The sequence below is a fragment of the Fusarium flagelliforme genome (assembly GCF_020744385.1).
Source record: "Fusarium flagelliforme strain FIESC 12 MPI-CAGE-AA-0113 chromosome Unknown B0J16scaffold_1, whole genome shotgun sequence".
In the NCBI taxonomy this organism is placed as follows: domain Eukaryota; kingdom Fungi; phylum Ascomycota; class Sordariomycetes; order Hypocreales; family Nectriaceae; genus Fusarium; species Fusarium flagelliforme.
The window spans coordinates 524680-551246 of record NW_025763503.1 but is presented as its reverse complement, the minus strand read 5'-3'; the positions used below and the strand labels follow the sequence as shown (position 1 = coordinate 551246).

The 26567-nt window shown below is 47.6% G+C and overlaps 14 protein-coding genes across 14 annotated transcripts; 8 read left to right on the top strand and 6 right to left on the bottom strand.

The window, feature by feature from the left end:
• Nucleotides 1-1188: 1188 nt before the first annotated feature.
• B0J16DRAFT_408242 (uncharacterized protein) lies at nt 1189-2526 on the bottom strand. The gene is made up of 2 exons (XM_046133018.1): nt 1786-2526; nt 1189-1729 (listed from the first exon to the last, which is right to left on the bottom strand). Exons 1-2 carry the CDS (start codon nt 2248-2250, stop codon nt 1382-1384), a joined length of 813 nt encoding a protein of 270 aa, XP_045988169.1. The 5' UTR covers nt 2251-2526; the 3' UTR covers nt 1189-1381.
• Nucleotides 2527-2581: 55 nt separating this feature from the next.
• Nucleotides 2582-4461, bottom strand: B0J16DRAFT_365849 (histidine phosphatase superfamily). Its single transcript, XM_046130059.1, has 2 exons — nt 4008-4461; nt 2582-3955 (listed from the first exon to the last, which is right to left on the bottom strand). Exons 1-2 carry the CDS (start codon nt 4347-4349, stop codon nt 2789-2791), a joined length of 1509 nt encoding a protein of 502 aa, XP_045988168.1. The 5' UTR covers nt 4350-4461; the 3' UTR covers nt 2582-2788.
• A 461-nt stretch (nt 4462-4922) lies between these two features.
• B0J16DRAFT_326100 (uncharacterized protein) lies at nt 4923-6436 on the top strand. Its single transcript, XM_046125966.1, has 3 exons — nt 4923-5417; nt 5472-5541; nt 5591-6436. The coding sequence occupies exons 1-3, from the start codon at nt 5040-5042 to the stop codon at nt 6019-6021; spliced, it is 879 nt and encodes a 292-aa protein (XP_045988167.1). The 5' UTR covers nt 4923-5039; the 3' UTR covers nt 6022-6436.
• Nucleotides 6437-6590: 154 nt separating this feature from the next.
• B0J16DRAFT_408239 (uncharacterized protein) lies at nt 6591-7712 on the top strand. Its single transcript, XM_046133017.1, has 3 exons — nt 6591-7050; nt 7102-7153; nt 7203-7712. The coding sequence occupies exons 1-3, from the start codon at nt 6649-6651 to the stop codon at nt 7628-7630; spliced, it is 882 nt and encodes a 293-aa protein (XP_045988166.1). The 5' UTR covers nt 6591-6648; the 3' UTR covers nt 7631-7712.
• Nucleotides 7713-7822: 110 nt separating this feature from the next.
• B0J16DRAFT_376993 (uncharacterized protein) lies at nt 7823-8188 on the bottom strand (the record flags this gene model as incomplete). Its single annotated transcript, XM_046130809.1, has 1 exon — nt 7823-8188. The coding sequence occupies one exon, from the start codon at nt 8186-8188 to the stop codon at nt 7823-7825; it is 366 nt and encodes a 121-aa protein (XP_045988165.1).
• Nucleotides 8189-8460: 272 nt separating this feature from the next.
• On the bottom strand, nt 8461-9706 carry B0J16DRAFT_408238 (chaperonin 10-like protein; the record flags this gene model as incomplete). The annotated part of the gene is made up of 3 exons (XM_046133016.1): nt 8461-8842; nt 8889-9491; nt 9536-9706. The coding sequence occupies 3 exons, from the start codon at nt 9704-9706 to the stop codon at nt 8549-8551; spliced, it is 1068 nt and encodes a 355-aa protein (XP_045988164.1). The 3' UTR covers nt 8461-8548.
• A 590-nt stretch (nt 9707-10296) lies between these two features.
• Nucleotides 10297-11770, top strand: B0J16DRAFT_365845 (Alpha/Beta hydrolase protein; the record flags this gene model as incomplete). Its single annotated transcript, XM_046130058.1, has 6 exons — nt 10297-10320; nt 10371-10669; nt 10721-10928; nt 10980-11183; nt 11239-11529; nt 11582-11770. 6 exons carry the CDS (start codon nt 10297-10299, stop codon nt 11768-11770), a joined length of 1215 nt encoding a protein of 404 aa, XP_045988163.1.
• A 1233-nt stretch (nt 11771-13003) lies between these two features.
• B0J16DRAFT_312880 (uncharacterized protein) lies at nt 13004-13381 on the top strand (the record flags this gene model as incomplete). The annotated part of the gene is made up of 1 exon (XM_046125083.1): nt 13004-13381. One exon carries the CDS (start codon nt 13004-13006, stop codon nt 13379-13381), a length of 378 nt encoding a protein of 125 aa, XP_045988162.1.
• Nucleotides 13382-13522: 141 nt separating this feature from the next.
• Nucleotides 13523-15322, bottom strand: B0J16DRAFT_1314 (uncharacterized protein). Its single transcript, XM_046121759.1, has one exon. It carries the CDS (start codon nt 15218-15220, stop codon nt 13943-13945), a length of 1278 nt encoding a protein of 425 aa, XP_045988161.1. The 5' UTR covers nt 15221-15322; the 3' UTR covers nt 13523-13942.
• A 792-nt stretch (nt 15323-16114) lies between these two features.
• Nucleotides 16115-19145, top strand: B0J16DRAFT_1317 (uncharacterized protein). The gene is made up of 3 exons (XM_046121763.1): nt 16115-17847; nt 17896-18106; nt 18172-19145. Exons 1-3 carry the CDS (start codon nt 16216-16218, stop codon nt 19068-19070), a joined length of 2742 nt encoding a protein of 913 aa, XP_045988160.1. The 5' UTR covers nt 16115-16215; the 3' UTR covers nt 19071-19145.
• A 914-nt stretch (nt 19146-20059) lies between these two features.
• B0J16DRAFT_312877 (trichothecene 3-o-acetyltransferase) lies at nt 20060-21472 on the top strand (the record flags this gene model as incomplete). The annotated part of the gene is made up of 1 exon (XM_046125082.1): nt 20060-21472. The coding sequence occupies one exon, from the start codon at nt 20060-20062 to the stop codon at nt 21470-21472; it is 1413 nt and encodes a 470-aa protein (XP_045988159.1).
• Nucleotides 21473-22446: 974 nt separating this feature from the next.
• Nucleotides 22447-23477, top strand: B0J16DRAFT_376986 (uncharacterized protein; the record flags this gene model as incomplete). Its single annotated transcript, XM_046130808.1, has 2 exons — nt 22447-22919; nt 22973-23477. The coding sequence occupies 2 exons, from the start codon at nt 22447-22449 to the stop codon at nt 23475-23477; spliced, it is 978 nt and encodes a 325-aa protein (XP_045988158.1).
• Nucleotides 23478-24082: 605 nt separating this feature from the next.
• B0J16DRAFT_376985 (uncharacterized protein) lies at nt 24083-25122 on the top strand (the record flags this gene model as incomplete). Its single annotated transcript, XM_046130807.1, has 4 exons — nt 24083-24404; nt 24450-24497; nt 24546-24685; nt 24745-25122. The coding sequence occupies 4 exons, from the start codon at nt 24083-24085 to the stop codon at nt 25120-25122; spliced, it is 888 nt and encodes a 295-aa protein (XP_045988157.1).
• A 215-nt stretch (nt 25123-25337) lies between these two features.
• On the bottom strand, nt 25338-26277 carry B0J16DRAFT_326081 (uncharacterized protein). Its single transcript, XM_046125965.1, has 2 exons — nt 26066-26277; nt 25338-25974 (listed from the first exon to the last, which is right to left on the bottom strand). Exon 2 carries the CDS (start codon nt 25965-25967, stop codon nt 25425-25427), a length of 543 nt encoding a protein of 180 aa, XP_045988156.1. The 5' UTR covers nt 25968-25974; nt 26066-26277; the 3' UTR covers nt 25338-25424.
• Between the last annotated feature and the right edge of the window lie 290 nt (nt 26278-26567).

Here is a 26567-nt window from a genome sequence, read left to right as displayed (position 1 = left end):
TTTTACAGAGACTGAATAATGACAATTCACTAATTCAGAAGAGAGAGAGAAGAGTGGAATTATCACACTTGTTTTGCTTGAAATTTATTTGATCTGTATTGCTTTTTCTTCCAGGGTGGCTACAGGTACTAGGCAGTGGGATGTTATTAATTTAGTTGAACACGTTGAACAGGCAACTGTTCCAGCTGGGTTCCCCTGTACTTTCACATTGCTTTTCTACGAACTGAATAAAATTGCGGCAGATGGCCCAGATGCAGTCTGTATTATGAGACCAAAAGGAGGACTTGATTTTTGAAGTAAGACCGTACTCGAATGGAGTTCTTCTCCCCTTTTTCTTGTAAATCTTAATCATTATTGACTCAACCAAGAGATTCTATCCTAACCCTCATTTTCCTCCTGTTGAATTAGACGAGATGACCTGTCCCGTGATACCTTCAATGTTTTATTAGGTACGAATTGCGGGCATCTTTATCGTCGGATGTGTCACTAGCAGACCCCGAGTAGTGATACCTTCAATGACCAAGATATTCTCAACACGTGCAGTCACATCTCAAACGTCGAGAGCTCAAGCACGATGGCAGTAGCAATCACCCTGCGCCGGATATATGACCACACGCATCGAGGACGAAGAGAGGGAAAGCACAGCGCTCATCCTGTTTGCTCAGCGTTACTTTCTTACTTACCACCTCCTCCAATTCCCAAACCTCATTTTAAATGTTACACCTTTGTCAAAAACCGTGTCATCAGCGGCTGCCCTTTGATAAGTGATGGCGCCTTTGTTGAACTTTCCAAAGTCGATGCACTCTCTCCGGTTGTAGACGAGGGTTCTCCTGAATTCGGTGCTGGGGATCCTTGGGCTGGAGCCACCCGCCTTGTACTGCTTTTCTTTGGGTGGAACGGGCTGTGGCATCACTCAATTTAGTTGAACAGGCAACTTCGTCTTCGCTGTAGAAGTTACCCTGCACCTTCTCAGGATTGCACCAACTGAAACGACTTCACAGTACCCACCTGTTGCCTCAGGTTTCAGCGTTTTTGAAAGGGAAAGAATAATGCGACAATGCTTCAAAGGGACATCGTGAGCTGTTTAAAGACAATCATCATAAATAATGCTGACTGTTTGTCATCGTAATTATGGTCAATATCTGGAGAGGTTCTGAATCAAGTTCGATAGAACAGAATTTCTGAGCTCCCAACCTCCAGACTCTACCAACCTCCAAAGTCAAAAAACAAACCAATCTCATTCATCGTGACAAGGACCGCGTCGATGGCTGCACATCTATATACTACTCTAAGCCTAAGAAACCTTATACTCCAAAAATACGCCATGCTAAACTAAACCCAAGATCAGACGACCCATATACCAAACAAATATCAACAAATCCTAATAATCAAACAACTGGAAAGCATCCTGGTTGTACTCAATATGCACGAAGATCCGATAGAAATCCCAAACAGCAGCGTCACAATTCTCACTTTCAGCATGCTGAAGCAGAGCACTCAGTCTCAAAAAATGCGACCCGCAGTTCTCGCAGCGAAAATCATCCTCGTGATGATGTCCGACTGATCCGTAGTCCTCGTACCAGTCCGCCACTAAATTCTTGATAATGCGGAGGTTGGCGCCTGATTCGCATGTGCCGTGCTCCATATGAAGCATCATTGCTGAATTTGAAATGAACATTCGTGGACAGGCGAGACATTTCATGTTTTTCTCCAGGTGGACCTTTTCGTGCTGTGATCGGGTAAGTAAGACACAGTGAAGATATGGCGAGACAGAGTGAGACTTACGTTTAGAAGATTTGATGGTGAATCAAAGAATCGTTGACATGTGGCACATCGATTGTGCATCTCAACATCATGCGCAATCAAATCCTCCTCATCATAAAAAATCTCATTACAATCCAAACAAGCATTATGAAACTCTTCAAGATGCTCATTCAGATCCTCTTCAGTATCATAATCCGGCTCGCCATCACAATGCGTACAGACATGATGCTTGGACGAGTTCGCAACATGCTGTTCCAGGCCACTCACATGCGTAAAATGCCTGTCGCATCGCCAGCAGTACGTGTCAGGATGCTTTGCGAGAATGTGCTGGTCCAGCGCTGCATCATCACGGAAATAGCGCTTGCAGGGAGCGCAGTGGCTGCTGTTTGAGCAGTCGAAGCTTGATGCAGCTGTCTCGGGGCTGGCGCTGCCATAGTTTGATGGCCGGGTTGGGCTGGAGCTTGGTGATGGAGAGGAATGCTGCATTTTTGATTGGGGAGTAGCTTTCCCGAGGTGGTGGTGCGGCTTGATGCGTAATTGGTCCTTATGCGCCCCTTCAACAGAAGGGCAGTACAATGCACCTCTGTAATGCGGATGCACGTTACAAGCGACGTTGTACAAGATTTGAAGCTGGCGGCAGACAAAGATTGAGTAGACGCTGGTGGTTTTACCGACTGAAGATCATGATTGAACTCCTGGCAAAAACCTTCTTACGGTAATTAATTTATCACCGTTGTTAGGGGAGATCCCCCAGAGCCTGATCGCCCATGATTGGCCGACGACAGCCCACTTTAGGGGTCGGGCTCGGACTCAAATTGCACTTAATAAATCTGCTTCCTGGCAACGATCAAGTCGTTACTTGTTTTGCGCTTGGCAATACTTGACTCTAGACAATAAACAGTTTCGAGAAATAAAGGGTTTGTTTCATGCACGTTTTACTGGGCCATCATGCAGACACTCAACTGAGAACCAATGGGACGGTGAGACAAGTGGTACAGCACTGAACCCACTATTTACAGGGTATCTACAGAGGAATCTCCCCCGAACATCGTCCCTTGACAAGACTAGCGTCTTTACCAGTCAACTCATCAAAATACCCCAACAACTTCTCAACTGGCACCATTTCCATAACTCCCAAATCCGGATGTGACGATTTAAGCGTCTTTCCACTGAATAAAACTCTCGCAAAATACTCTTCGCCTTTTTTGTAAAGCTCAAAAACGACTTCGCTGCCCATTCCTGGCCAGACCATGACGTCGATCTGAAGGATACTCAAAAGTCGACTAACAGACCCATCGTGCGCAAAGTTGTGCAGATAGAGAATGTCTTGTTTGCCGGATATCACGGCGCGGAAGTGACTTGCTAGTTCGGCGATCCATACGCCCCATGATGTAGCTGATGCGGCGAGGGAGGATGGTGCGTCGCGGTATATCTGGGAGTATTCCCATTGTCCGAGTCTGTAGACTGTGTTGGCAATCTTCTGCTCAACGCAGGTTGTTGAGTTCTTTCCATCGACGAGTTTGCAGGGGAAGGGCTTGTTGTGGCATTGTCGGGCGGACAGGTTATCGTAGTAATGATCGAAACTCTCATGAAAACCTTCATCATTTGACGGAACGCCGGAGATATCATCAAGCGTCTGGTAGAGACCCCTGGTCTTATCGAGATGCTTCTTCCACTCCGCATTAGAAGAAGATTTAATAGCGCTGGTCAACTTGCTTCCAACGCTGCACTTGTACTGTGGTTCAAGACTATCCACGCCCGCTTGTTGAATATGCAGAGGAACTGAGTCGGTGGTCTGATACATTCCGTTGATAAACATGCCCGCGACCTGACTCGTGATTTGATTGTTGGTGACTCTGAACTTGACTTTGCTTCGCCAGTCTTCTTTGCGACCGGGAATGAAGTTGAGAAGTTCGTGGTAAACTTCGTAGAGATCTTTGCCATGCACCCATGAATCATCGAGACCCTCAGCCGTGATCTGGGGGAATTGACATGAACCGATCCAGCCGGAGGGGATGAACGGGTTGATGTCCGAAATGAAACCCTTCCAGTATCCTTGGGCATTAGGTTTGGGCTCGTCGGTGAATTGCCTGCCGAAATAGTATAGACCTTGGTTATCGCAGTTCCATTGATATGGCTCTACGGGAAACGCGTTGCTCGCATAAGGAGTTCGTTTATGATGGCGTTGAATCTGATACCAGTAAGCTTTCCACATCCCACCAAAACCTAAATATGTTACTTACCACTTCAACATACTGAAGCTCATACTCCTTCGCAGGCTTCTTATACTCCCTCTTCCTGGCATGTGGCATGTTACACCAATTATACGTGCCATACTTCTCATCAGGTGTTTCCGAAGTATCGAAAATAAACCCATAAGTACCCTCCCCATTAATCGCCGAAGTCAGCGAATTAATCTGGTTATCACTAGGAGGATACCATTTCAGCTTCGACTCAACAGCAGGCGCTGCTGAGAGCAGAGCGAACAACGAACTCTGACGCATGTAGAAGAAGAATGTGCAGAACAAAAAGACTGCGCCTATGGCGAAAAGTCTACTCCTGCTGCGGAGCGGAGAGGGCGACATTTTTATATGAGCGTTACCGGGGATTTGGGAAGAGAGAGACTAGGATTGAAGAGTGAGGTTTGTAGTGAGGTTGGAAATTACGCGGTTTAATTGGAGCACGTGGAGACGTGACTGGTTGAGACATGATTTGAAGATGGGGCCTGATGGCCGGATATATCTTGGCTTACTGCATTTGTATAGTGATTGAGAAAACGTGCATTTTTGACCAGGGTTCTCTGGATGAGTCTTTTGGTAAGAATACGTTCTGTTTGTTCCGCACCAATTATGAGGGTTCCTGAGATAGAGCCGTTATGACGTCAGTTTGGGTATTTCCAGCAACGTTAAGATAAGATTGTCGAGACGGATATCATGAAGATACAGATATGAGCCAATCGTGATAACTACTTAATAAGAATGCGTTGGCAATTTCAAAGCGGGTATGATGTTACAATATCATTGGTTTTGACGCGCGCGTATTGAGACTGAGATGCTGATTAGTTGAAGAAATGGAGCAGTGTTGGTTGTTGATTGGGACTACTCCGCCTCATTTATGTTGTCTGCCTCGGCCTCCTGGGCTGATGACCTTCATCGTCTCTAAATATTCAAATAATTCTATCCTCAGAAAATTCCGATCTTTAGCTGTCTTTTTCCTTTCTCTATATCTTGTGATTTTGTCTTCAAAGAACTTTCCAGCTACAAAAGAACTCCAAGATGACCGACACAGAGGAGAACAAGGCCGATAGGCCACTTTGGCTCGTCAACATCGAGAACAATATAGGAGAAGAACTCGACCAGTTCCCGTCCAATTCTCCATCCTACGAGATCATCCGCGACCTACTCCTTGCCCCCAAAGATAGCGATACAGCAGTTTCAGATGCCGTAAACAGGTTTTACGATTCCTACACTGCCAATGAACAGAGAGAAAGGAGAGAACCGCCTGATTATATGGCTGGTTTCAAACTGAACACTATTGCGAGCGTCGTGTTTGAAACCGCGCGTGATGTGCTCTATACGAGTTTTGAGCATGATCGGCTTGTGGAGTTTTTGGTTGGCATCAAGAAGGGTGCTGCAGCCGATTATGATCCTGAGGTGAGTGAATTTATAACAGTTCCTGTGTTAGAGATTACTGATAATGGTTTGCAGAATCCTCTTTTTGTGTATCACAGTTGGGGTCTTGAAGCAATTGTAGAGGAGAGCTGGAACGCCGGTCATGGTATGTAACATAATCCTCCTCTCAAATACCGATATTAACCAGCGCTCAGTTGATGGGAAGACACATCACCTCGCAGACGAACCAGAGCAAATCTGGTCAGAAGGGTGGCTTAACATATCCGGCCTCATCTCCAAGCTTTACCGACAAGGTCTTCTAGATACTGATGGCCCTCTCTGGGTCTCGACAGACTTACAGAAAGCTCTTGAGACAAAAAGTGACGAGAACGTGTCTTCTGACGCAGGGCGTCAAGCTCAAGTTTTGGCTGCAATCAATCATATCCTCATCGCAGGAGAAGCTTTTGCTAAGGATGTAAAGACAGCCCCTGAGGGACAGAAGCCCGAGTTGAGTGTGGAGAAGTGCAGGGTTTGGGCCGATAAGATGAAGGAGATTGCCGATTTAGTTGATGAGAGTGCGAGATGGGACCTGAAGGACAGGGCGATGGAAGGCCACGATTTGATGGTGGAGCTTTTGCTGGAATAAAGTTGACTTCTCCAGGCAGGACAAACCTTAGGGTCATCTCTGCTGAAGTCACCAACAGCAACTGGGCAGCTGGGGTTTAAATACTAGATTTAACCTATATCCCTCCAAGATGAGGCGTGGCCGAGCGGGATCCTTACTAATAACCTAAGAATTCTTCTATCCGAACCTAAAACCTCTTTCTCCCCGCTTGGCCGCGCCTCATCTTTTTGTAATTTCTTTCGCCTTCGAACCCCTCGCAGCTTGCCACAATCAGCTTACAGAAACCTAAAAAAGTATACTTCTCAATAAAGAACAAGAGTCAAAGTATTTGCATTTCCATAAATCCCTCCTCATTACATAAACCAAAAGGACTATCATACTACTATCCATGCAGAAGTCTCCTCACGAAAAGAACCCGGACTTCTTCTTTTTACCTGTCTTCAGCACAGACGGTGGCCTAGACGCTCTGACCTTCTCGTACCGCCCCTCGTACATGGCAAGATCATCACCATCTTCATCTCTCGGAGGCCAAGTCGTGACCCTGTGCGGATCATCATCATCCTTAAACCTTCGATCTACCAATTCATCATATTTGCACATCTTGCGTTTCCCTCTACTACTTATTTTTTATAACCTTCGAGATAAATCATGACCGTCCAAGACACCAAGCAAGAACCTCCGACCTGGCTCAGCTATATCGAAAATTGCATAGAGGAAGAAGAGGAAAACTTCGAGTCAAATGCGCCATACTATAAAATCATCCATGATTTACTTCTGCGCTCTGAGGCACCAAATGAAGCGCTCGAACAAGCCATCAAGAGATCTTATGACCAATACACTGGCGAGATCGATGATTACAACTCGCGCATCGACGATGAAGATCCCGAACCACCCAAACGCCAGGAATATGACTTCAACCTCCTCGACAACACAATGACGGAACTTGTGTTGGAGATGATGGGCGAATTGCCATACTTAGATCCCAAAACCGATATGCTTGCCAAGTTCTTGATCGGGTTGAACAAGTATACGAAAAATATGTGTCGGAAAGTATGTGGAACGCGGAATCTTCAAGGTGGGAGAATGCTAACCGCGGTGCAGAGCTCGGGGGACATAATATCTGCTGTTCGTGAAGCTTGGGACGCAAGTCATGGTAAGAATTCACCATCGACTCTTCCCACACCTACTAATGATTTCGATAGCGGACTCGATGTCATTCAATGCCGACCACTCGGGCGTTGAAGGGGCGATACATCGCTGGCTCAACGTCGCAAGTCTTATCGCCAAGCTTTACAAGGCAGACCTCCTTGAAGACTATGGACAGATGTGGGTCGCTCATGACTTTAGGCGGACATTCGAAGAGAGGAGTGACGGCGACATCACAAAGCAACCTATCAAACAAGCGCAGGTTCTTGCCGTTGTGAACTACATGCTAATTGTGGGAGAGCCTTTTGCTGAGGCTGCCAAAGCGGGCAAGGATGAAATGACTGCCGAGAAGTGGAGGCTTTGGGCAAAGGAGATGAAGAAGGTTGCTGATGTTGTTGATGAGAGTGTTAGATGGGATTTGAAGGAACGGGCGAGGAAGGCGAGTGCTATGATGGTGGAGTTGTACCCTAGGGCAGTCGAGTAAAAGGATTAAATGGGTGGACATATAGACACCTCGCGAGAGTAGACGCTTGTATTATAGAAGTTCAATCGAGTCTTTTCGCGATACTGACTAGAGCTCTATCGTATGCTCGACCCATGCCCAGAAGAAAAATAAACGCCTTTAACCGTACCATTCCTTTATAGCTCTCCACCCAGCCTGTTCAATCATTATTTACTAATCCGCTTTCTCCTTCCCCTTGCCCTTATCATCGTCCTTCTGAGTCGTATCCGCATTCTCAGTAGTATCGGCGTTCTCATTATTATCCGCGTTGTCAGGTGTATCCGCGTTGTCAGGTGTATCCGCGTTCTCAGACGTATCCGCGTTGTCAGTAGTATCCGACTTGTCAGGACTCGCCGACGTCCCAGGACTATCCGAGTTCTCAGGAGGTCCGATGATCACGTAACGAGATCCGAAACGACAGCCGCAGTGAGTGCAGTTCATTGAGCCCAAAGGGTTTCTTGGCTTCTTGATGCAAGGGCGATTTGAGCATTTCCATCCGTCCTCGGTAGCCCTAACTCTGACTGGGCGACGGTCGGACATGATTGCTGATGTTTGGTATAGTGTTTAATAGAGTTTGTTTTGTGTTGTAGCTTTTGCACTTGATGATGATGATGGAGCAAAGTCGATGGTAGCAGATGGTACTCTGGGGTTTTGTGATGTTTGTGGGATGCGGGATGGATGGTATGAGCAATGGTTCAGGATGCATTTCTGGTAGGGAAGTGGTAGCATGTTTGACAGGAAGTCACGAATGGCTGGTGCAGGTTGTGAGTCCGAGTCGGGAAACTGCGATGAGCTTGGCGCGGTTCATGACTGCTTGAACTCGTAACTGCCTTTCGGCGATTGATCTCGTGTTGACCCTCCTTCCACTAACCAAGCACTTATTGTTCTCGCTGTCATCGCTCAATCCTCATTGACAAGCACATATCGAAACCTTGGCTTTCCAGCTTGAAGATCCTTCAACACCTCATTAGCCTCCCTCATAGGTCGCTCCTCAACCCAAGACTTCAAACCCTTATCAGCTGCCAACTGAAGCATTTCTCTCATCTCACTCGGGCTAGCAGTTTGTGTAGAGGTGAGCTTTCCTCGAATGGGAAGCAGCGAGAAAATGTTGATCGGGATTGCCTTTTCAGGTGCACCGACTTGGACCATCGTACCGTCCATTCTCAAGAGACCGAGATACTCTGCCCATGGCATCTGATTCACTTTAGTCGATTGCCAGGAAATAAGGAGGGTTGCTCACGTTTTTTCCATCGGCAGTATTGATGATCAAGTCGAACCTCCTCCTGTTCATCTCGGCCCAGCCCTCTTCAGCTGTAGCAATATGCTCATCCGCTCCAAGAGCCAGAGCATCACCCTTCTTATCCGAACTTCTCGAAACAGCCACCACCTCAGCCGCACCCAACGCTTTGGCAAACATGATGCCGAAATGCCCCAATCCACCGATACCAATAATCGCAACCTTCCTACCCTTCGCCCCGAAATGCTTCAAAGGCGCGTAGACAGTCGCTCCGGCGCATAACATCGGCGCTGCATTCTCAGGAGCTAAACCGTCAGGAATCTTAACGACAAATCTGGACGGACAGCGGTGCCACTTGGCATAACCGCCTGTCGATGTTGCTCCGCAGCGATGGGTACCGCCGTATGTATTCAGGACCTTGGAGCAGTAATTATGAAGACCTTTGGAACACTCTTCGCAAGGACCGTCACGTTCAAAACAGGCGTCGCTTTGGGCGCCTACACCGACGGTATCTCCTACTTTGATATCACCAACGGCTTGGGAACCGACACGGGTGACTTTGCCAACGATTTCGTGCCCAACGACAATGGGGTATGAGGTAGTTCCCTGAAGAATCAGTATAGTGGTCGGAGATGGTGAAAAGCACTTACCCAGCCGTTTTGAGCAACGTGGTTGTCTGTTCCGCAGACACCGCAATGGGTGACACGAATCTCAATATCAGTTTCTTCGAAGGGCTTCAGATCGTACTCTCTCCAGACGAGATCTTGTTCACCTGTGGGCTTTTCGGCGACCCAGCCTTCGAACTTAGTCGGTGAAGACATATTGAATATTCAGATGATGAGGTGTAATGGTTGTAAAAAGAATTGGTATATCTGCAAGATCGTCTGGTCTGTTAAAGCCTCTTATACGTCTATGTAGCCCCGCCTGTATGCCAAGACCAGGATGCGCATTCCTTCGGAGTTTAAGCACTTTATCTCCACGATATGGTGTCTCATGAAGCCCAGCCAACCTTGAGATCGGCAGTATGTCTGTCGACGCTTGGAGTTTCCGGAGTTGCTGACCAATCAGACTGGTCTTGCTGTGGCTTCTTGCAAGTTGAGCTAAAGGTTTAGCATTTCTGAAAGGATGGAGGAACCCGAAGTTGAAATAACGTTGAAAACAATTGCTTTGGTGGCTGTATAGTTTCCAAATACTGAGACAAGCTAATACCATTTTGTGTTCGTGAGGGTCATGACATGGCGTTCCCATCGCGGAAGAGGGGTTAAGCTTCGAAACTCAATAATGGCGTCATACAATTAGAAACGCGACCGGAAATTCCGTTCTTATTAATTCATAATTCAATTTCTCTCTTGAAAGCCTCATCGACCGAATCTTTGACAGTTCGACAATTAGTGGCTCGCTGACCACAATCATGGCTGACATCGCCCCATACAAGGTCAGCACGATCACGTTACCTCTAGGTTCTTACCACTGACGAGCAAGTAGATTCATGTGCCTGACAGTCTCCTCGAAGAAGTCAAAATAAAGCTCAACTATGCTCGACTAGACAATGGGATGGCAGATGTGGAATGGAACGACCTAGAAATTGGACACTCGTCTTTCAAGGAGCTGGTCGAGTATTGGCGCGATGAATACGATTGGCGAAGGTATGAGGCTTTCTTAAATACCTTTAACCACTTCAAGACTCCAATACAGGTTGATGGCTTTGAGACTTTGGATATTCATTTCATTCACGAAAACTCTTCGAGGGACGATGCGATTCCACTTCTGTTTCTGCATGGCTGGTGAGTTATCCCCTGGCGGAGGATTGGCTCATAATGCTGACTCCGACGTAGGCCGGGATCCTTCCTGGAAGTTATCAAGATTCTCCCTCTACTTACCGAACCCGTGAATGGCAAGCAAGCCTTCCATGTAGTCGCACCCTCGCTTCCGGGCTACGGCTTCAGTCAATACTCCAAGAAATCTGGCTTTGGACTAGAACAACATGCTGCCTGCTTTGCAAAGCTTATGAAGAAACTTGGTTATGATAAATACGTCTGTCAGGTAGGAATGCTCACTGACCTTGGAACGGGACTCGGGACTAATTGAGTGAAGGGAGGTGACTGGGGCTCAACCATCGTGAGATACATGGCGTTGAACCACCGCGACGCCGTGCAGGCTATCCACATCAACATGTTCTTGGCTTTGCCACCCGATGAGGAAAAGTCGCCAGAGAAGTTTGCTCGGTATCAGAAGAATGAGTTTAGTGAACAGGAGTTGAAGAATCTTGAACGAACCAACTGGTTTGCGAATAACGAAGTAGGTCCGGCCGTTGTGCTTTCAACATCAGAAACGACTAATACATACACGATAGAGAGGCTATCAACGTATCCAGGAAACAAAGCCCGTAACACTAGGCTACGCCCTCCACGACTCCCCAGTCGGAATGCTAGCATGGTTCGTCGGTAAACTCAAAGCCTGGACCGACAACTATCCCTGGACAAAAGACGAACTGATCCACTGGGCCTTTATCCACTACCAAGGCAGTCCAAGTGCCGCGATGCAGATCTACAAAGAAGCTGGGGCTGTTCTGAATAGTGACCCGGATAGTATGCTGGGAAGATATATATCTCAGCCTGTCGGAGGATCAGTATTTCCCAAAGAGGTGAGTCTTGAGTTTCGGTTTATAGGAGATATGTTGTGTTGACTTGTTGAAGCTTTGGATAAGTCCAAAGGAGTGGATGGAGGAGGCTTGTAATATTCAGTATTGGAAGCAGCATGAGAAGGGTGGGCATTTTGTTGCTTGGGAGAGACCGGAGGCGCTTGTCGATGATATAGCGGAGTTCTATGGAAAGACTGGGCCTGTATTTGGCACAAAGACATCTGAGAACCAGCTAAGTCGATAGGGATGAACTTGATGAGAATGTCCACTCCAGGGCCAGGGCTACATGAATAGCGATTCTAATCAATAGATCTATAATCTAGCTACTTCCAGAGTAAGAAATGAAACACCCGCGTATTAATCTGACAGATATATTCGATCCTGCCTTAATTTCCCCCACATTGCGGCGTTTGTCTAGGATGAACTTGAGCAAGTGAACAAGTATTACTTTCTACACATAAAGTCTGTAGTAAAGAAGGCGAGGGAATGATTGTGAATAGAGACGGTCCGAAAAGAGGTACGTTACACGGACATCGCAAGAAGGATGTATGGAGGATTGTTTCCCCGATGGACCGTCAGCAAGAGCGTACTTTACCACTACAGCTTGTAGTACAAGATACAGCGTGTTTCCCAAGCTCATTGTCTATTTAAAGCATTAATTCCAGCTTTTTTAAACTTTATACTAGGCTCACGCTATATTCCGATCTGACCACCAAAGTTCAAAATGAATAGTGAAGCCCGACGCAACAGTAGGAATTCCCAAACCACACTTTGTAATCGTCAGGCCGATCGACCGAAAGCTCCGAGAGTCATGAAAGCCCAACAATCAGCAGTATGAACAACACATAATGGGTAAGCTTTCATACGAGATCTACATCAATTTGTTGCTTTGTGTCATGATATAACCAAACTTGGAACCCCGCGTCGTCGGGCGGAGAAACTGTCGCTGTCACCATCTTACAGGTCGCGAAATATTAGCTGACTGGGCTGAGTGAGATGACAACAATGACCCCTCTTTGTTTGAATATTCAGGCTGATGAGGGGAAACATGCCACTATTGATTGTCATGGATATGTGGTAACACGATGCCCACCTTTGCGTGCTAAGGCGGAGTGTGGGCGCTATGAATAGCAAACACCCAAGGTTTAGGCCGTTGGCGGGGTCCATTATTAGAAGCTTGAATGATGGGAACAACTCAGGTCCCCCGATTAGAATAGGGATCTAGGTCTTCTGCTAGCGATCTCGGACGGAGAGGCTAAGGACGTGGCACGTTGGCTGCAGAATGAGATTTTATACGAGTTGAGAAGAATGCCTCCATATCAAGAGGAAGGGTAGAGAAATAGTATAAATATGAGGAGAGTCTCCGGTAATTGAAAGGAAATCCTCATCACAAACAACAATCATCTCAGAGTCTCTCACTCAGTTTCAAAAGTTCATACTACAATCTTTATCTTTCATACCAATCCCAACTATCAGAATGCTCTTCTCCAACATCCTCCTCCTCGCTGGCGTCGCAGCCGCGCTTCCCGAACCTATTGAGGAAGACACCACTCTTGAGGCCCGCGCTCCTGGAGGCATCAAGCTCATCAAGCTCAGGGTCAGCAAGAAATCAACCTACACGGGTGTCGGCTTTCCAGGACAATGCAACAGCCTCCCCCCCAACATCAAGAACTTCATCGAAGACTCCCCTGACACAAAGTCGCTTCTCAGCTGCTTTGAATGCACTGTCTACACTGGACACGGTTGCTCTGGTGACGAAGTCACCTTTGGCGGACCGCAGGCTTTCAAGATTAACAAGCATCCCAAGAAGAAGACCTACAAGAGCTGGAGGTGCGAGTGCAAGGACGGATGCTAAATATGTGCGAGAGATGGTGCAGCGACTTGGGACGGTCCTTATTTGAGAAGTGCCTGCTTTTACACTACGCTCGTTGGACAAGATGCTTTGTTTGGCTCAATTGAGATTAACTTCTTGTATCTATTCTTCCACTCCTTTTAGAACTAGTTTACCATTCAATCGAATTTTATTTTGACCTTTACCTATATCGGAAGACATATGCAGATATAAGTGACGCTGAGAACTAAAGGGTGATAGCTGAACCGCGCAAGATATTGCTACTTGAGTTGAAATGTGGTTCTACTCGATATCCTCAAGACCCAGCCGTTAGAGTGCTAGGAAGCGTGACCCCGAGAGCCCGATAGACGAGAAAATGAATCTGTCCATGCGGGCCTACGCTTCCAGCCTAGCTATTTGATTCTGCATCCCAAGCCTAAGAGAACATCATTTCTGCCACCCAACAGCATGCATCGCTAAAATTAGATATACTGCCACTACAGCGTTACACGACTCTTGCAGCACGCCGTGTCCGGCACTTGTCTCTGCCGGAAGGGCCGCATTAGTGACCCTCATCGCTGTCATCTAGAACTTGGGGTAACCTCTTCTTCCGTAAGCTTCCACCCTCGGCTCCATCCTTCTCCGCCTCCGAATGGGCGGCTGTGTGACTCTGATAGGTACCACAACGTCGGATGGTACCGTGTCGGCTTCCGACGGCCCGAAACTGACACTGTTGCCAATGAGCAGCACCTTGACCTGCAGCTGAGGTGACCTCTTCACCATCTCTGCAAACAATGTCTGAAATGCAGTGAACCATGAAAACCCTTCAGCCGGTAAAAGGTTGTGGTCTATTACTGCCAGGTCTATGATTAGGTAGATTTGAGTTCGTGCTCGAAGGAGTGCAGACCCTAGGAGTTGAAGCCAGTCGTTCTCGGTGTTTGCTCTGTGAAATTGTGCGCATTGGAGAGACATCGTATTCTCAGTCGTACAATCTTGCGACAACTTGAATACTTGTAAGATGAGGTGTTTGAATAAGTCAGTGCTCGAACCCTTCGTGTTTTGTAAGTACTTTTCCGGATCTTGAAGGGCCCAAACCACAGGAATGTTCTTCGATTGTAGTTGCTGAATGATGTTGACAGAGAACTTCCTTGAAGCATGTCGCGCGCGTAAACCACCTTTCACGATCGCTGTTCGTGATTCTGGCGCTGTCGACCAAACTTGTAACTTTGGAGATTGCCAGAACTCATTCGTTGTCTCGCGCATTCCGATCCGATCGTGCCGAATCTGGACCGAGACGTTGTATCGGAATGCTTCCAGAGGGTCGCCGAGCTTGCCATCTGAAATTTGAGACATTATCTGTGAAAACTGAAGGTCGGAGAGTCGCTGATTGGTGTCTAATAAGGCACTCGAGTGCAAAGTCTGAAATGTGTCAAGTTTGGCGAGAATGGTCCGGTTCGAATCCAAGATAGCACGCGATTGAGGAGACTCCAAGGAATCCAGCTTGGAAACAATTGAGTTTAGCTTCAGGCTTATGTCTCTGATTTCCACTCTGGAACTTGCAGCTGCCAGTTGGTCGATTTCTCGTGAGTGAGCCGTGATGTCCTCGAGGAGATCTTGGTATGTGAGTTCGGGTGGTCGAGTGATGCTGTGCCAGAGATGTCGCATTGTACCCTCTTGGCACCACTCATGAGCTCGAATGAAGAATCTAACCAGACTGGCGTAGAGATCACTGACAGCTTGGCGTATCCGATCTGTTGGGTAAAGAATCGTGATGAGCTCGACGCGAGGTAAAGAGTCGGCAATCTGTGATAAGGCCTTCGAGATGAGAGCTATCGTCGATTCGTGATTCTGAGCAGCCTTCATAGGATGAGTAACAAACGACAGCTCACGAGGGCCCTAGCTTACTACTAAAAGAAATTTCATGGCTCCCCAGACAAGCGAGACGTACTCAGGATGGTGTTGGACCAGTACATCCATGATATTGCCATAGTGACTAATTCTTGCCCTGAATCGCTGTATCCATTTTTTTACTTTAGGAAAGCGCTTTTCATTTGAATACCTCGTGAATGACCTCTCTGCTAGATCTTGTATATCTTGTATACTCGAGAAGCCTTGTGAAAACTCTACCTTCTCGCGGTCATTTGTCAGGTCTGAAGCGAATCGATGGAGTCCTTCAAAAGCTTGCTGAGCAGTTGGAAAGGCGAAGTTTCTATACGAATCCTATGCATCAGCCGACGTGATGGAATTGACCTGTGCATTTCGAGATTGACTGACGAGTTTGTGTTTGGTCGCGAATGATTACTTGGCGAGTACCAAGTACCGAGATAGTCTGACATAGGATGATCCATGGTTCTGGTCGTCAAATGGTACCCTAAACAGACAAATTTTACATCAGTTCCATGTTAAAGAAGAATGAAATTCTCGCCAGGCTTTCAACGGTACCTGGCAGCAGAGCCCCAACACAGCCTGAACGGTGGTTCGCCATGGTTGCCTTCAGCGTATCGCTGTGCCGCTGAGTTGGTCTCACACCGAAAGCCGTGGGCGCGTGGTCTCAGATCTCATTCGTCCAAACACCTGCAAGAGCAGGGTTCTGAGCTTTGGCCACGCGCATTAGAGGCCCATTTGTTCCTTTTGATGCCGTGGGTTGTACTCTAGTTGGTCATGAAGAAACAAGGCTGGCGGCAAGGCAGATTGCATTGCACGGAAAAGCTGCCTGCCTGCAGAGTTCGTCTCAGTTTCCCCGCCTCCTTATCCCATTGCTCCTGCAAGACACTTTCTCATACTAGCTGGCGAGTACGACTCAAGGCATTATTGCCCTTCTTCTCCTTCTTCCACACTGTTCACTTATCGCCGGGTTCATGGAAGACGTGGATGGCACCGATCTTCCCAATCTTTATGTGAATTGGGATCGCGGGGGCCCTCGGTCGCGGTCGCGAGCTGTGACGGTCCCGTTCGCTCCGAACCCCGAAAGAGAAGGGGGATTGACTGTGTCGGAGACGACGGGTTCTCAGCGTGTGTACAGGGTCGCCAGTCAAACATCAGGAGAAAACGCCAATGAGCAGGAAGGTAGCACGGGACCACAACCAGGGTATACATACTTGACGAGTTCTGGCCTAGGCGCGGTTTTGGACGCAGCGCGTGACCTTTTCCACGAACCGGTCTGGGATTTTGAACGGCATTCTACCATTTCACGAGATCAAACAGGCGCAAGTTCATTCAGAAAGGAGAGACTCGCCGCACTTTCTCAAGAGAAAGACTTATGGGACCAGCATCAGTCGCAGCATCAGTCGCATTATCAGAAAGTCCGTGTTCCGATGGCTCCTCCAGCAGAACGAATCAGGATATTGATAGAAGGCCAGGAGTCCGCCCTGGCTCACAAAACCCCGGTCCAGTCTTACAAAGCAATAAGCAGGCCTAATACTGGTATGAATTCGGAGGCAGGCACCACCAGCAAAGAAGTCAGTGCGAGCCGAGCTCCGGCCCGTCATATCAAAATAGCTCAGCTGGAAGAAGAGATACAGAGGCTCCGCAGGGTACAGAACACCTTCAAATCTACTACCTGGCTTGTGCTACATAAAATACAAGGCGAAGACACCGCCTGGATGGATAGACCCTCTTGGGAGCCAGTGTTGGGGGAATTGCCCCACTTCAAAGGGAACTCACCCTTAGCCAACGAGGATGATTATCTCAGGCAGAGACCCGATGCTGCATTCGTGGTATATAAACACTATAAGCCATCATTCCAAGCAAGCGATGTTGTCAAGACTGATGACGGACGAGCAACGGTGCCGGATCCTAAACCTGTTCGGGAAGTCATCCAGCCACTATCTGAACAGATGATCGCTGCGCTCCATACATTTGTCGACTCGCATCCGACATTCAAGGACAAGTTTCCGGGTTGGAGGTCCAATGGACCTATAGAATCTCCTTTCCTGTTTTGGTACTACTACCGAGACTCAACTAATCTCGATACCATGGCTGAACCGCACAAGACGCAAATGCAGCTACTCACAGAATGGATCGATGACAACTATGGCAAGATGCACGCTGAAGTCGAGACGAGTTTCTCTCGGGGATGTGTATCTGAAGCAACGATGCCATTCTTCATAAGGCCTGGCGAGGTCCTGGTATCAAAGAGCGCCGACGATATTCAAGGGTATATAGCAGAGTCGTGGGCTACCAAGCTCGACTCTGACGACGCTACTTTATCTCCCGCAAAGGTTCAGAATGTCTTCCAATCCTGGACAGTTGATGCTTGGTCCTACGGATACGACGGAAGGTTCTATAGAAGAAGCACGACACTGCTAATCACGATTGAATTTAACGGAGAAAGCCCCGATACCAATATAGAGGATTTGAATACTCTGCCGATAAGATTCGGTACCGATGAATTCCAGACAAAGCTTCAGCGTCGGGGCCGGACCATGTGGGCTTGTCGGAAAAGAACCTTGATTACCTACAATGATACGAGTGAAGATAATTTAGCTGCGGTTAGTACCTGGACTCTATTTGACAGGACGAACACTGATAAGGACTAGGAAGGAGAACGGTACATGATCGATTTCAATACATATAAACAACTTCATTCAGACTCGACTAACTTCAAAACAACATATCTATCACTAGGAGATCCAGAACGGAGGGAAATAGATGCAGCCCTCATGGATGGCGACGAGTTGCCTGAGGGTTCTGAGTCCTTTGTATTTCCTAGTACCGTTGTCGGATACAACCTTCGACAGAAGAAGTGGCGTAAGCAGAAGTTGCCCTTGACTTACGAAAAGCTCGAAAGTTCGTTGTACTGACTTTCTGTACAGACGACCTTCAAGTTGATTGTATTCGGCCAGTGCATTGGAACAAGCAAGCTTTCAAACATCTTGTCATTGACGAGGAGATTAAAGATGTCATCCAGGCCCTTGTTACAAGTAAGCTATCAACAGACCAAACAACAGATCTGATCCAAGGCAAGGGTAACGGACTGATAATCCTACTGCATGGGGGTCCGGGTACTGGCAAGACTTTCACAGCCGAGAGTGTCGCCGAGCTAGCTGAGAAGCCACTCTTTCGCGTGACCTGTGGTGATATCGGTACCAAGCCGGAACAAGTCGAAAAATACCTTGAGTCAGTCTTGCACCTTGGTAAGATCTGGGACTGCGTCGTACTACTCGATGAGGCGGACGTCTTTTTAGAGCAGCGCACTCTTACGGATCTTGAGCGCAATGCTCTCGTTTCTGTTTTTCTGAGAGTTCTCGAATATTATGAGGGAATTCTGATTCTTACCTCGAACCGAGTCGGCACTTTTGATGAAGCTTTCAAATCCCGTATTCAGCTGTCCCTACATTACGAAAGCTTGACCAAGTCACAGCGCCGCAGCATCTGGGCGAATTTCCTCAACAGACTCAACGCACTCGAACAGGAGGGAACGGTGGTCCAGCCAATCACGGACAGGAAGCGAAAGTTGGAAGAAAATCCAGGTATCGACTTTGATGACATTGAACGACATCTAGCAGATTTAGCAGAGGAGCAGATGAACGGGCGGCAAATTCGGAATGCAATCACGACGGCGAGACAATTGGCAAAGTTCAAAAACGAGAGTATGAGGTATCGGCATTTGGAACATGTTATTAAAATTTCGAGGAAGTTTGATAAGTATCTTGAGAGGGTTAGGGACAGTTATACTGATGATCAGGTTGCGAGGGAGGAAGGTATTCGGTAGGGTGCTATACACCAACTGTCGCTAGATTAATACGCGAGCTATTTGTTCCCACCTAAAGCTGACATCAATAGCTAATGGAAATGGGTTTAGTATTTATCCCCGGCTTCCCAGACTGTTGATGTCTTGTTCCATATGACCTAAGTTTCCCATTAATCAATATCCGGAACTGCAGCACCCAACACAAGCCCTTCTGGTTTTAAAAATCCGCCCTGATCAGGCATGGCATTCTGGCGGGCGATCGGCACCTTGTATGCTGTGCCGCCTCTCCCTAGGGGAAATCGTATGATGACAGTAGTTGTTGGACATGAATACCTTGCACGGCCGACCTGGCCGTTATTCCATTTCCAGACAAGGTAATGAACTTCAAGGTTTATCTCGGCTAGTTTCACGAAGCAAGCAGTGCAAGCCAACAAAATGCGTTATTTCCGCGATTGACCCACCCGGAATGGCACCTTTCCTCCGGCCGTTACACTAAGGACCAACAGCTGCGCATCGGATCACAATGGATATTCGAATTGACCCTTGTTATGCTGTTGGTTTTGTTGAAACTGGTGCGGAGATCTGTAAAATAACAATGCTTGATCGTGGTATCTAGAATGGTACATAGCAGGGTGTGGTTGCCATCTGTCTGTAATTCGTCCGGGTAACTAAAACCCTGGGTTGGAACCCCCGAATGACCTGCTATGTTGCAGCGTTAGGGTGACGGAAACGAAGAAGGATAACAAAGAAGTGGGTAAGGCCACTACTGTTAAGAAGTTGTGAACCTGCTAGATAGATCATGGACTCGCCGACACTCTCAGTTGGACTCTCAACACTGCCTAGACAACCACCATTTTATCACATTTATCACCTTTTTCCTCTCAACAGTTAAATTGTTTATACTCAAATTTCAGCTCTTCTGGTACCTGCAGCATACCGTGCGTTTTCTATCCTGTATTCTTCAATCCGTTGCCTCACTCAACTGTATCGCACACTCCTCAGCAGCCAAAATGCCTTTAATGCTGTCTCTAAGCGATGTTCCGGACTTGACACTCCTGGAAGGTGTTGGTCCACGAGGCTATCTACGCTATGTGTTTCCCATGCGTCTCGCAGAGAATTACGACCGCGAAGAAGTCTTGAAGGTTCTTCAAGATGGTTACAGAGCTGCGTGTCATCGGATCGGCGTCTTGGCGTCTGAAGCTGTACCAGACTGTGATGCAAAACAGGCCAATCTTCTCAAGTTACAGAGACTTCCCAATGATCGGATCGGAGATATGACCACCAGAGACTTGAGGGGGCAAGAGCAGTATTCCTGGACTTATGCGCAGCTCAAGGAGAACCATTTTCCTCTCGTAGCTTTCGACAGCGAATTGCTTATGCCTGGACCTATTTGGCCACAGTCAGGGAAGCCTGTTCCCATATCTCTGGTGCAGGCCAACTTTATTGAAGGCGGTGTTCTCATTGGATGGTGCATCTTCCATATGGTTGGCGATGCTACCACGTACCTTGTGTGGACCAAGATCTGGGCCGAAGAATGTCGTCGCTGCCAGGGAATCCCAGTAGCATCTCCGCTGATGATCGAGAACGCCATGATGTCCGATAGGCAACGCGTTTCGAAACCCTCGGGACATAACAAGGGACGAGCCGAGGACCACCCTGAGTACACTATTCTTCCCTTCACTCCCCCGGGGCCGTCTCCAGCTATGCTGAGTTCAACATTTCTTGGGCAGGTCTTTTACTTTTCGCCGTCATCGCTCCAGGCCCTCAAGGCTAGAGCATCACCTGTTAATACTACCAAGCCCACAGAGCAGAAATGGATCTCTACCAATGACGCCTTCTCAGCTCTCATGTGGCGAACTGCCATCGCCGTCCAGGCTCCAATCAAGGATCTCAAGGATAGTGAGGATCCCATCTCTGTCTTTGGCATCGCCGTAGATGGTCGTAAGCGTATGGAACCGCCGGTGCACCCTGAGACGCTAGGTTGCTTCTTGCAGTACATCGCTGTATCTGCACCTGTTCGCCAGATATTGGGCAGTATGAGTCTGGCTGATCTGGCTGTTCTAATTCGGAAGGAGATGCTACTGCGGCTTAATAACCAGTTCACCGACGACGTTGTCACGCTTGTTGATCAGCTTGAAGATGCTACTAGACTGGTCCCAACAGCATTTCTCGATGTGCTGGGCAATACTTCAGTGCAGACATCTTGGGCTGAGTTCAACCTAGCAACTGTGGAATGGGGAAGCCTATTGGGAGACAAAGTGGAGGCTATTCGCTGTCCAAACACGGGTATCCTTCCTGGATGCCATGTTGTTTTACCCACCTTGCCTGATGGTGGTATTGAGGTTGTGTTTGGGACTGAAGGTAAGCTGTTGCAAAAGGTGTTGGAAGATAGTCTGTGGATGGAGTTTGCTGAGGCGAGATGAAAACACTGTATTTATTTATGTCTGAACAGCGCCAGCCCTGTTGTAGACTTGCAATAGATTCAAGTAAGATGTAGCCTGAAATAGGTAAAGAAGAGAGGAAAGAAGTAGAGCTAAACTGGTTGAAATACGGTACTGTCAATGCAATAGGGATGGACAGTATTACTCAATGTTGCTCTATAACTAATCATTGCCAATACCTCAAGTGTTAATAAGAGTTAACAACGAAGTCTAATATTAGTTTCTCTTGCTCTACAGCGGGTTCTATAAACACAGTTTACAAGCAGCCTTATCAACTTCTACCTGTGGGGATAGATAGGTATCTTGAGAGGGTGAGGGATAGTTATACGGACGATCAGGTTGCAAGGGAGGAAGGTATTCGGTAGGTGAGTATGATCAACTCTCGGTATGGAGATAAACAAGCGAGCTACCCGTGCCCACTGCCCCGTTGCATGTTTCTCGGTCGGAGGAAGGTGCACTTGCCCCATGTTCACGAGCCAATTGGCTTTTACCACGACGTCACCGTCCCTTGCAGTCGGCTAGGTATGAACGGGAAGGAGCAGGAGTCGCTCGCATTCGTCGGGAATACCTAGCTCCGCCGGTGCGAGAAGGATCACCAACCTTGAACATCGAATCCTAAACTTATCCCCATAGAGAAACTCCCGATTCCTATTGTGATTTTCATCCAGGGTTCCTTTGTCGCGTCTAAGAATTCTCTCCCTCAATTGGTTGCTTGTTATGAAAATATGCGCCAAGTGCGCTAAACATACCATTTCGTCGGCGAAGCGAAATGACCTATGCTGTGCCTCTTGTCGACTCTAGCCGACTTGCAAGGCTGAATCGTGGCACTTTAGCCGAGTTGTTTCATAAAGGAAAGGTCTGCACTTTGATTCAACCTCTTCGAACTTTGCCCGCTGATTGTGAAACACATATACCGTTAACAGTGACAATCGTAACAACAAACAACACCTATCAAAATGCCCAGCACAGAGTTCTTTGGCTACAGCGCCCTCAACCTCGGCCCTCTAACGACAACATTCACCGCACCTTCATCATGCGCTACCCAATCTGACCACCTAATCTTCGCCAATGTGACGTCGCCTCACTTCCCCTACCGAGTAGCGGAGTCATGCACCATGAAGCCCTTTGGAGACTGCTATCCCAGCGGAGATAAATGGGATTCCGAGGCGAAGCAGACAACAAAGTATGTCCAGGGCACATACCAGTATTTCTCTCCCGGCATAGCTTGCCCCAAAGGCTGGGAGACTGTGGGACTGCTGAAGCATGGGAGTAGCACTGGTCAATTTGGCATCTCGGGCGTGTTGACGGTATCGGAAGACCCGGCAATTTATGGTCTTGGTGACGAAGAGAAGATACAATTTCTTCAACCAACAGACTTTTGGGAAAATGTTCTGGACAGGGCTGAGACAATGGCGGTTTGTTGCCCGACGTAAGTACAAGACGATTTATCATCGATGGACTTCAAGACTGACCTTTTTGTAGTAGCTATATCGGAGACACTCATGGGTTTTGCAGATCCATGATCGCTCCCTTGATGTCCTACCCAGGCTCTCCAGAGGTTTGTTATGTCCGGTCCGGATATAACGACGATCAGATTGTTTTGACAACTTCCGTGGGGCCGACAAAAACAGTAGGGCTTATCTCAAACGTACCCAACACGAGCGGTACAGTCACTACGCGCACCGATATAGAGACTGCTCGTTCAGAAGACTTATCTTTATTCTCGTATGGGAGTTTTGTACCCGCTGTGACTTTGATCTACAGGGAGGAGGATGTTGAGGAAAAGAGTAGTGATGGGGATGGTGAGACCACTACTGCTGCAGACGAGACAACCGCTACCGAGACAACCGCTACCGAGACTACCTCTGCCGAGACTACTGCGGCTGGTGAGAGTTCTGCTTCAGGCATTCAGAAAAGCGGAATCATCAGTTTGTTCGGTGTCACTTTGGGAATTTTGGCAGGCGCTGGCATGTTGGTCGGTTGGTGATGAAATGTTGGGAGTCGAACATATCATCAGCAAACTTGGGAGATGGGCGATTATAATGGGATTTTGGAAAGAGTCGGCTGAGATATGAATCACTGAAATGGAGGATGGTTTCCATTATTTGTCCTCGTGAGTTGATGCTTTTGATACTCTCTTTTTCGCTGTTCTGACTTTCTGTTATTGACCTCTTGTGTGTCCAGACTTTTGCGACGCGAAACAATCAACGTCCTACCAACTGTCCGAAGCCGTCCTTTTATTCAGAAACGTTCACAGAAGCAATCAGAAGATTTATCTCACTTTCAATGTCGCTACACCAGTATAAAGATGCCTATCCCGCACATGGATTGTCGCCGGTTCCAGATCCACCGCAAGGCAATATTAACAATTTCAAACCAAAAGGTTTTACCTATAGGACTACCACACCAATTACTATACCACAAAATCGCTTCGCTTTCAAATTATAGAGATGGGTGGACCAGTAAGTCTTCACTTTTGATATTGGGAAATTCCGGCTGGAACTGAAACTTGTGAGAAAATGTACATAGTTGCCCATTCGGACAGCAAATACGTTAAATGTAAGTCACCTCGCTCTCACATGGGGCATCAGAATGAAGGATAACAGGCCAGGCAAACAGGTCTTCCTGGATACATGGGATCGGGCCAACAGAAACGACCCTCCACCTCGAATTAGGGATCTTTTCTTGGTCAATGACGACGACCTATTCCGCACCCATCGCGGCCAGCGGTTCAAAGAGTATTGTGGCCGCCGTGGCGGTAAGTGGGACTATGGCTATCACGGATCGTTGCGTGAGTGTCATGTCGGCAATCGTCAGCTTGGGGTGGAGAATGGGCATCTCGTATGCTGTGATTCTGAAGAATGCGGTATTTGTGGAATAATACGCAAGTCCTTCAAAATCGGGCGCTCAAAATGTGAGTAAATCATTCCGTAAGACAGTACGAGGCTGATATCCTCAGCGGCTGGGCTGTTTGGAAAAGGAATATATGCGTCTGAATGCTCACTCAGTAAGTTAGATCTAGAAGGATGAATAATACTGATCATAGTGGATTCAGAAGCGAATAGCTTTTCCTACAATATCAATGGTCAGAACGACTTGCACATGATTCTACTCGTTAAGTTTGTCCCTAGAAGGGTACAGCATATGCGGCAACCGTGCCAGTTCAGAACTGCTCCTGATCCAGGTTTTGACTCTGTACGAATCATATCTGTCTACTTCCTGAATTTCCTATGCTAATCATTTTCTTGTTTAAGGTCGAGGCGGTCCTTCGGCCTGCTGGATCAGTATTTCTACCGGAATCGGTTGTTTATCGAGAGGATGCGATTGTTCCAGTCGGGGCGATTACTTACTGTCGGGGCAATGACACTGATGACCGTATCAATCCCAGTGTCGGTCTCAGTCCCGGCCCTAGTCGCGTTCTCAGTCCTACTCGCCGTCCTAGTCCAGGTCCCAGTCGACCTCCCAATCCAGGTCCCAGTCAACCTACCAATCCTGTTCCAACTCGCCGTCCCAATCCTCCCAGTCGCAGCCCCAGTCGTAGTCGCAGTTGGAGTCCTCACAGCCCTCCCAGTCCTCTTAGTCCTCACAGTTGCAGTTCTGGTTCTGTCAGTCGCAGTCCCAGTCCCGAGTAATCACACCATCATTGATTAGTCACTTGAGACTAATCCAACAATTTCATAAATGTTCTCTTGTATATGAAAGATGACAACCCGGGTCTTCTTAGATAGCCGATATACTTTTATTGCAGGCAAAATAGTTTTACAGCTCTAGTATTCATTATATATCACATAGAATATGGCAAAAGCCTAACCTTGGTTCATGTATCCTGCGTATCGATTTTAATAATCCCGTCTTTCTCATTCTTCCAAAGTGAACATAAAATCGCAATACTCTGCGATGAATCTCATTAGATATACAACATATGAATAACGCCTTAAACCTTGCCACTGTACTTATTTTCAATAATATCATCCATGATCCTTTGACATATCCCTACGTGCGCCACCTCAGTCATCCTTGAAACAAACGGCATAAGTAAACTATGCGACTCAACAACAACCTCCTCAAACAACTCCCACTCCTCCGTCAACGTCCCGTCACTACTCGGCGTCCCCGGATCTTGCGCCTGTCTCACAAGACACTCTATCCACACAGTAACACTCGCTCTAGCATCAACGCGTGCTCTCACACCATTGTGAATTTTAAGAAAGGTGATAGGCCAGGTTTCATCCTGGGTTAGACCTGCGACTAGCTCTAAACGCTGGAAGCATAGAAAACTGCGCACGCTGCTGTTTGGCGGGCCGAAAAAGGGCTCGCTGTGCACGCGCGCTGTGTCGGGTGGGATTTCGGAGAAGCTGGTGAATACGGCATTGTGTTTTAGAAGAGGCGTGTAGGTTTGGATGTGCGCGAGGACGACTTCTGGTGGCACGCGACTAGGTATGGGTGCAGTAACGAGAATGCGATGCTTTGAGCGCATCGCATCGCTGTCTATGTCAGCTTCTTAGTCATGGCTTTGTCATGCATGAAATCCTCCGACATGGGGATCTCTGCGCTGTTCTTGGCTCGAGCTCTTACCTTTTGTTTCGTTTGTTGGCCAATAGGTCTCGTTCCCCGCAGTAGACAGACTTGTGTAGTGAACCCTTGAAACAACTCTAGTAAGCATTAAAGGGTTGAAGCTAAGGGTATCATTGAATGATGACAGTAACAAATTGGTATCGGGGAGTCGGACAGGAGTTGTTTAACCCCCCAAGCCCAAGGGAGGGAAATGGTGAGATGAGAGAAAAAAGTGAGGCTGTTGATTTTCCTTTTCCGCTCGGGCCCTTGGAATGAAAATTGATAGTGAGGCACAGTAATTGGTCGATCGATGCTCCATAATGGTTGGGAAAAGGGAGAAGTCAACTTTGTTGGCCAATGAAAGGGTCCGGACTTCCGCTTTGACAGTTCTATTATTAGCAGTTTCTTTCTCTGCCGTGTGGGGAACCTTTAATGCCGAGATAAGCTGTGGACCAAGCTCCAGGTTTATCTCGATACTCTATTAAACTCTATCAACAAGCTGAAAATGCAAAAAGGAATTATC

Bases quoted from the DNA above. Each gene is read 5' to 3' on its own strand.
- B0J16DRAFT_1314 (XM_046121759.1), bottom strand. From the start codon at position 15,220: ATGAAGGCTGCTCAGAATCACGAATCGACGATAGCTCTCATCTCGAAG.
- B0J16DRAFT_1317 (XM_046121763.1), top strand. From the start codon at position 16,216: ATGGAAGACGTGGATGGCACCGATCTTCCCAATCTTTATGTGAATTGG. The intron at 17,848-17,895 runs GTTAGTACCTGG...GATAAGGACTAG, and splicing joins GTGAAGATAATTTAGCTGCG to GAAGGAGAACGGTACATGAT. The intron at 18,107-18,171 runs GTAAGCAGAAGT...CTTTCTGTACAG, and splicing joins CCTTCGACAGAAGAAGTGGC to ACGACCTTCAAGTTGATTGT.
- B0J16DRAFT_408242 (XM_046133018.1), bottom strand. From the start codon at position 2,250: ATGCAGCATTCCTCTCCATCACCAAGCTCCAGCCCAACCCGGCCATCA. The intron at 1,730-1,785 runs GTAAGTCTCACT...ACCCGATCACAG, and splicing joins CACCATCAAATCTTCTAAAC to CACGAAAAGGTCCACCTGGA.
- B0J16DRAFT_326081 (XM_046125965.1), bottom strand. From the start codon at position 25,967: ATGCGCTCAAAGCATCGCATTCTCGTTACTGCACCCATACCTAGTCGC.
- B0J16DRAFT_365849 (XM_046130059.1), bottom strand. From the start codon at position 4,349: ATGTCGCCCTCTCCGCTCCGCAGCAGGAGTAGACTTTTCGCCATAGGC. The intron at 3,956-4,007 runs GTAAGTAACATA...TACTGGTATCAG, and splicing joins AGCTTCAGTATGTTGAAGTG to ATTCAACGCCATCATAAACG.
- B0J16DRAFT_326100 (XM_046125966.1), top strand. From the start codon at position 5,040: ATGACCGACACAGAGGAGAACAAGGCCGATAGGCCACTTTGGCTCGTC. The intron at 5,418-5,471 runs GTGAGTGAATTT...AATGGTTTGCAG, and splicing joins CAGCCGATTATGATCCTGAG to AATCCTCTTTTTGTGTATCA. The intron at 5,542-5,590 runs GTATGTAACATA...ACCAGCGCTCAG, and splicing joins GAGCTGGAACGCCGGTCATG to TTGATGGGAAGACACATCAC.
- B0J16DRAFT_408239 (XM_046133017.1), top strand. From the start codon at position 6,649: ATGACCGTCCAAGACACCAAGCAAGAACCTCCGACCTGGCTCAGCTAT. The intron at 7,051-7,101 runs GTATGTGGAACG...ACCGCGGTGCAG, and splicing joins CGAAAAATATGTGTCGGAAA to AGCTCGGGGGACATAATATC. The intron at 7,154-7,202 runs GTAAGAATTCAC...TGATTTCGATAG, and splicing joins AGCTTGGGACGCAAGTCATG to CGGACTCGATGTCATTCAAT.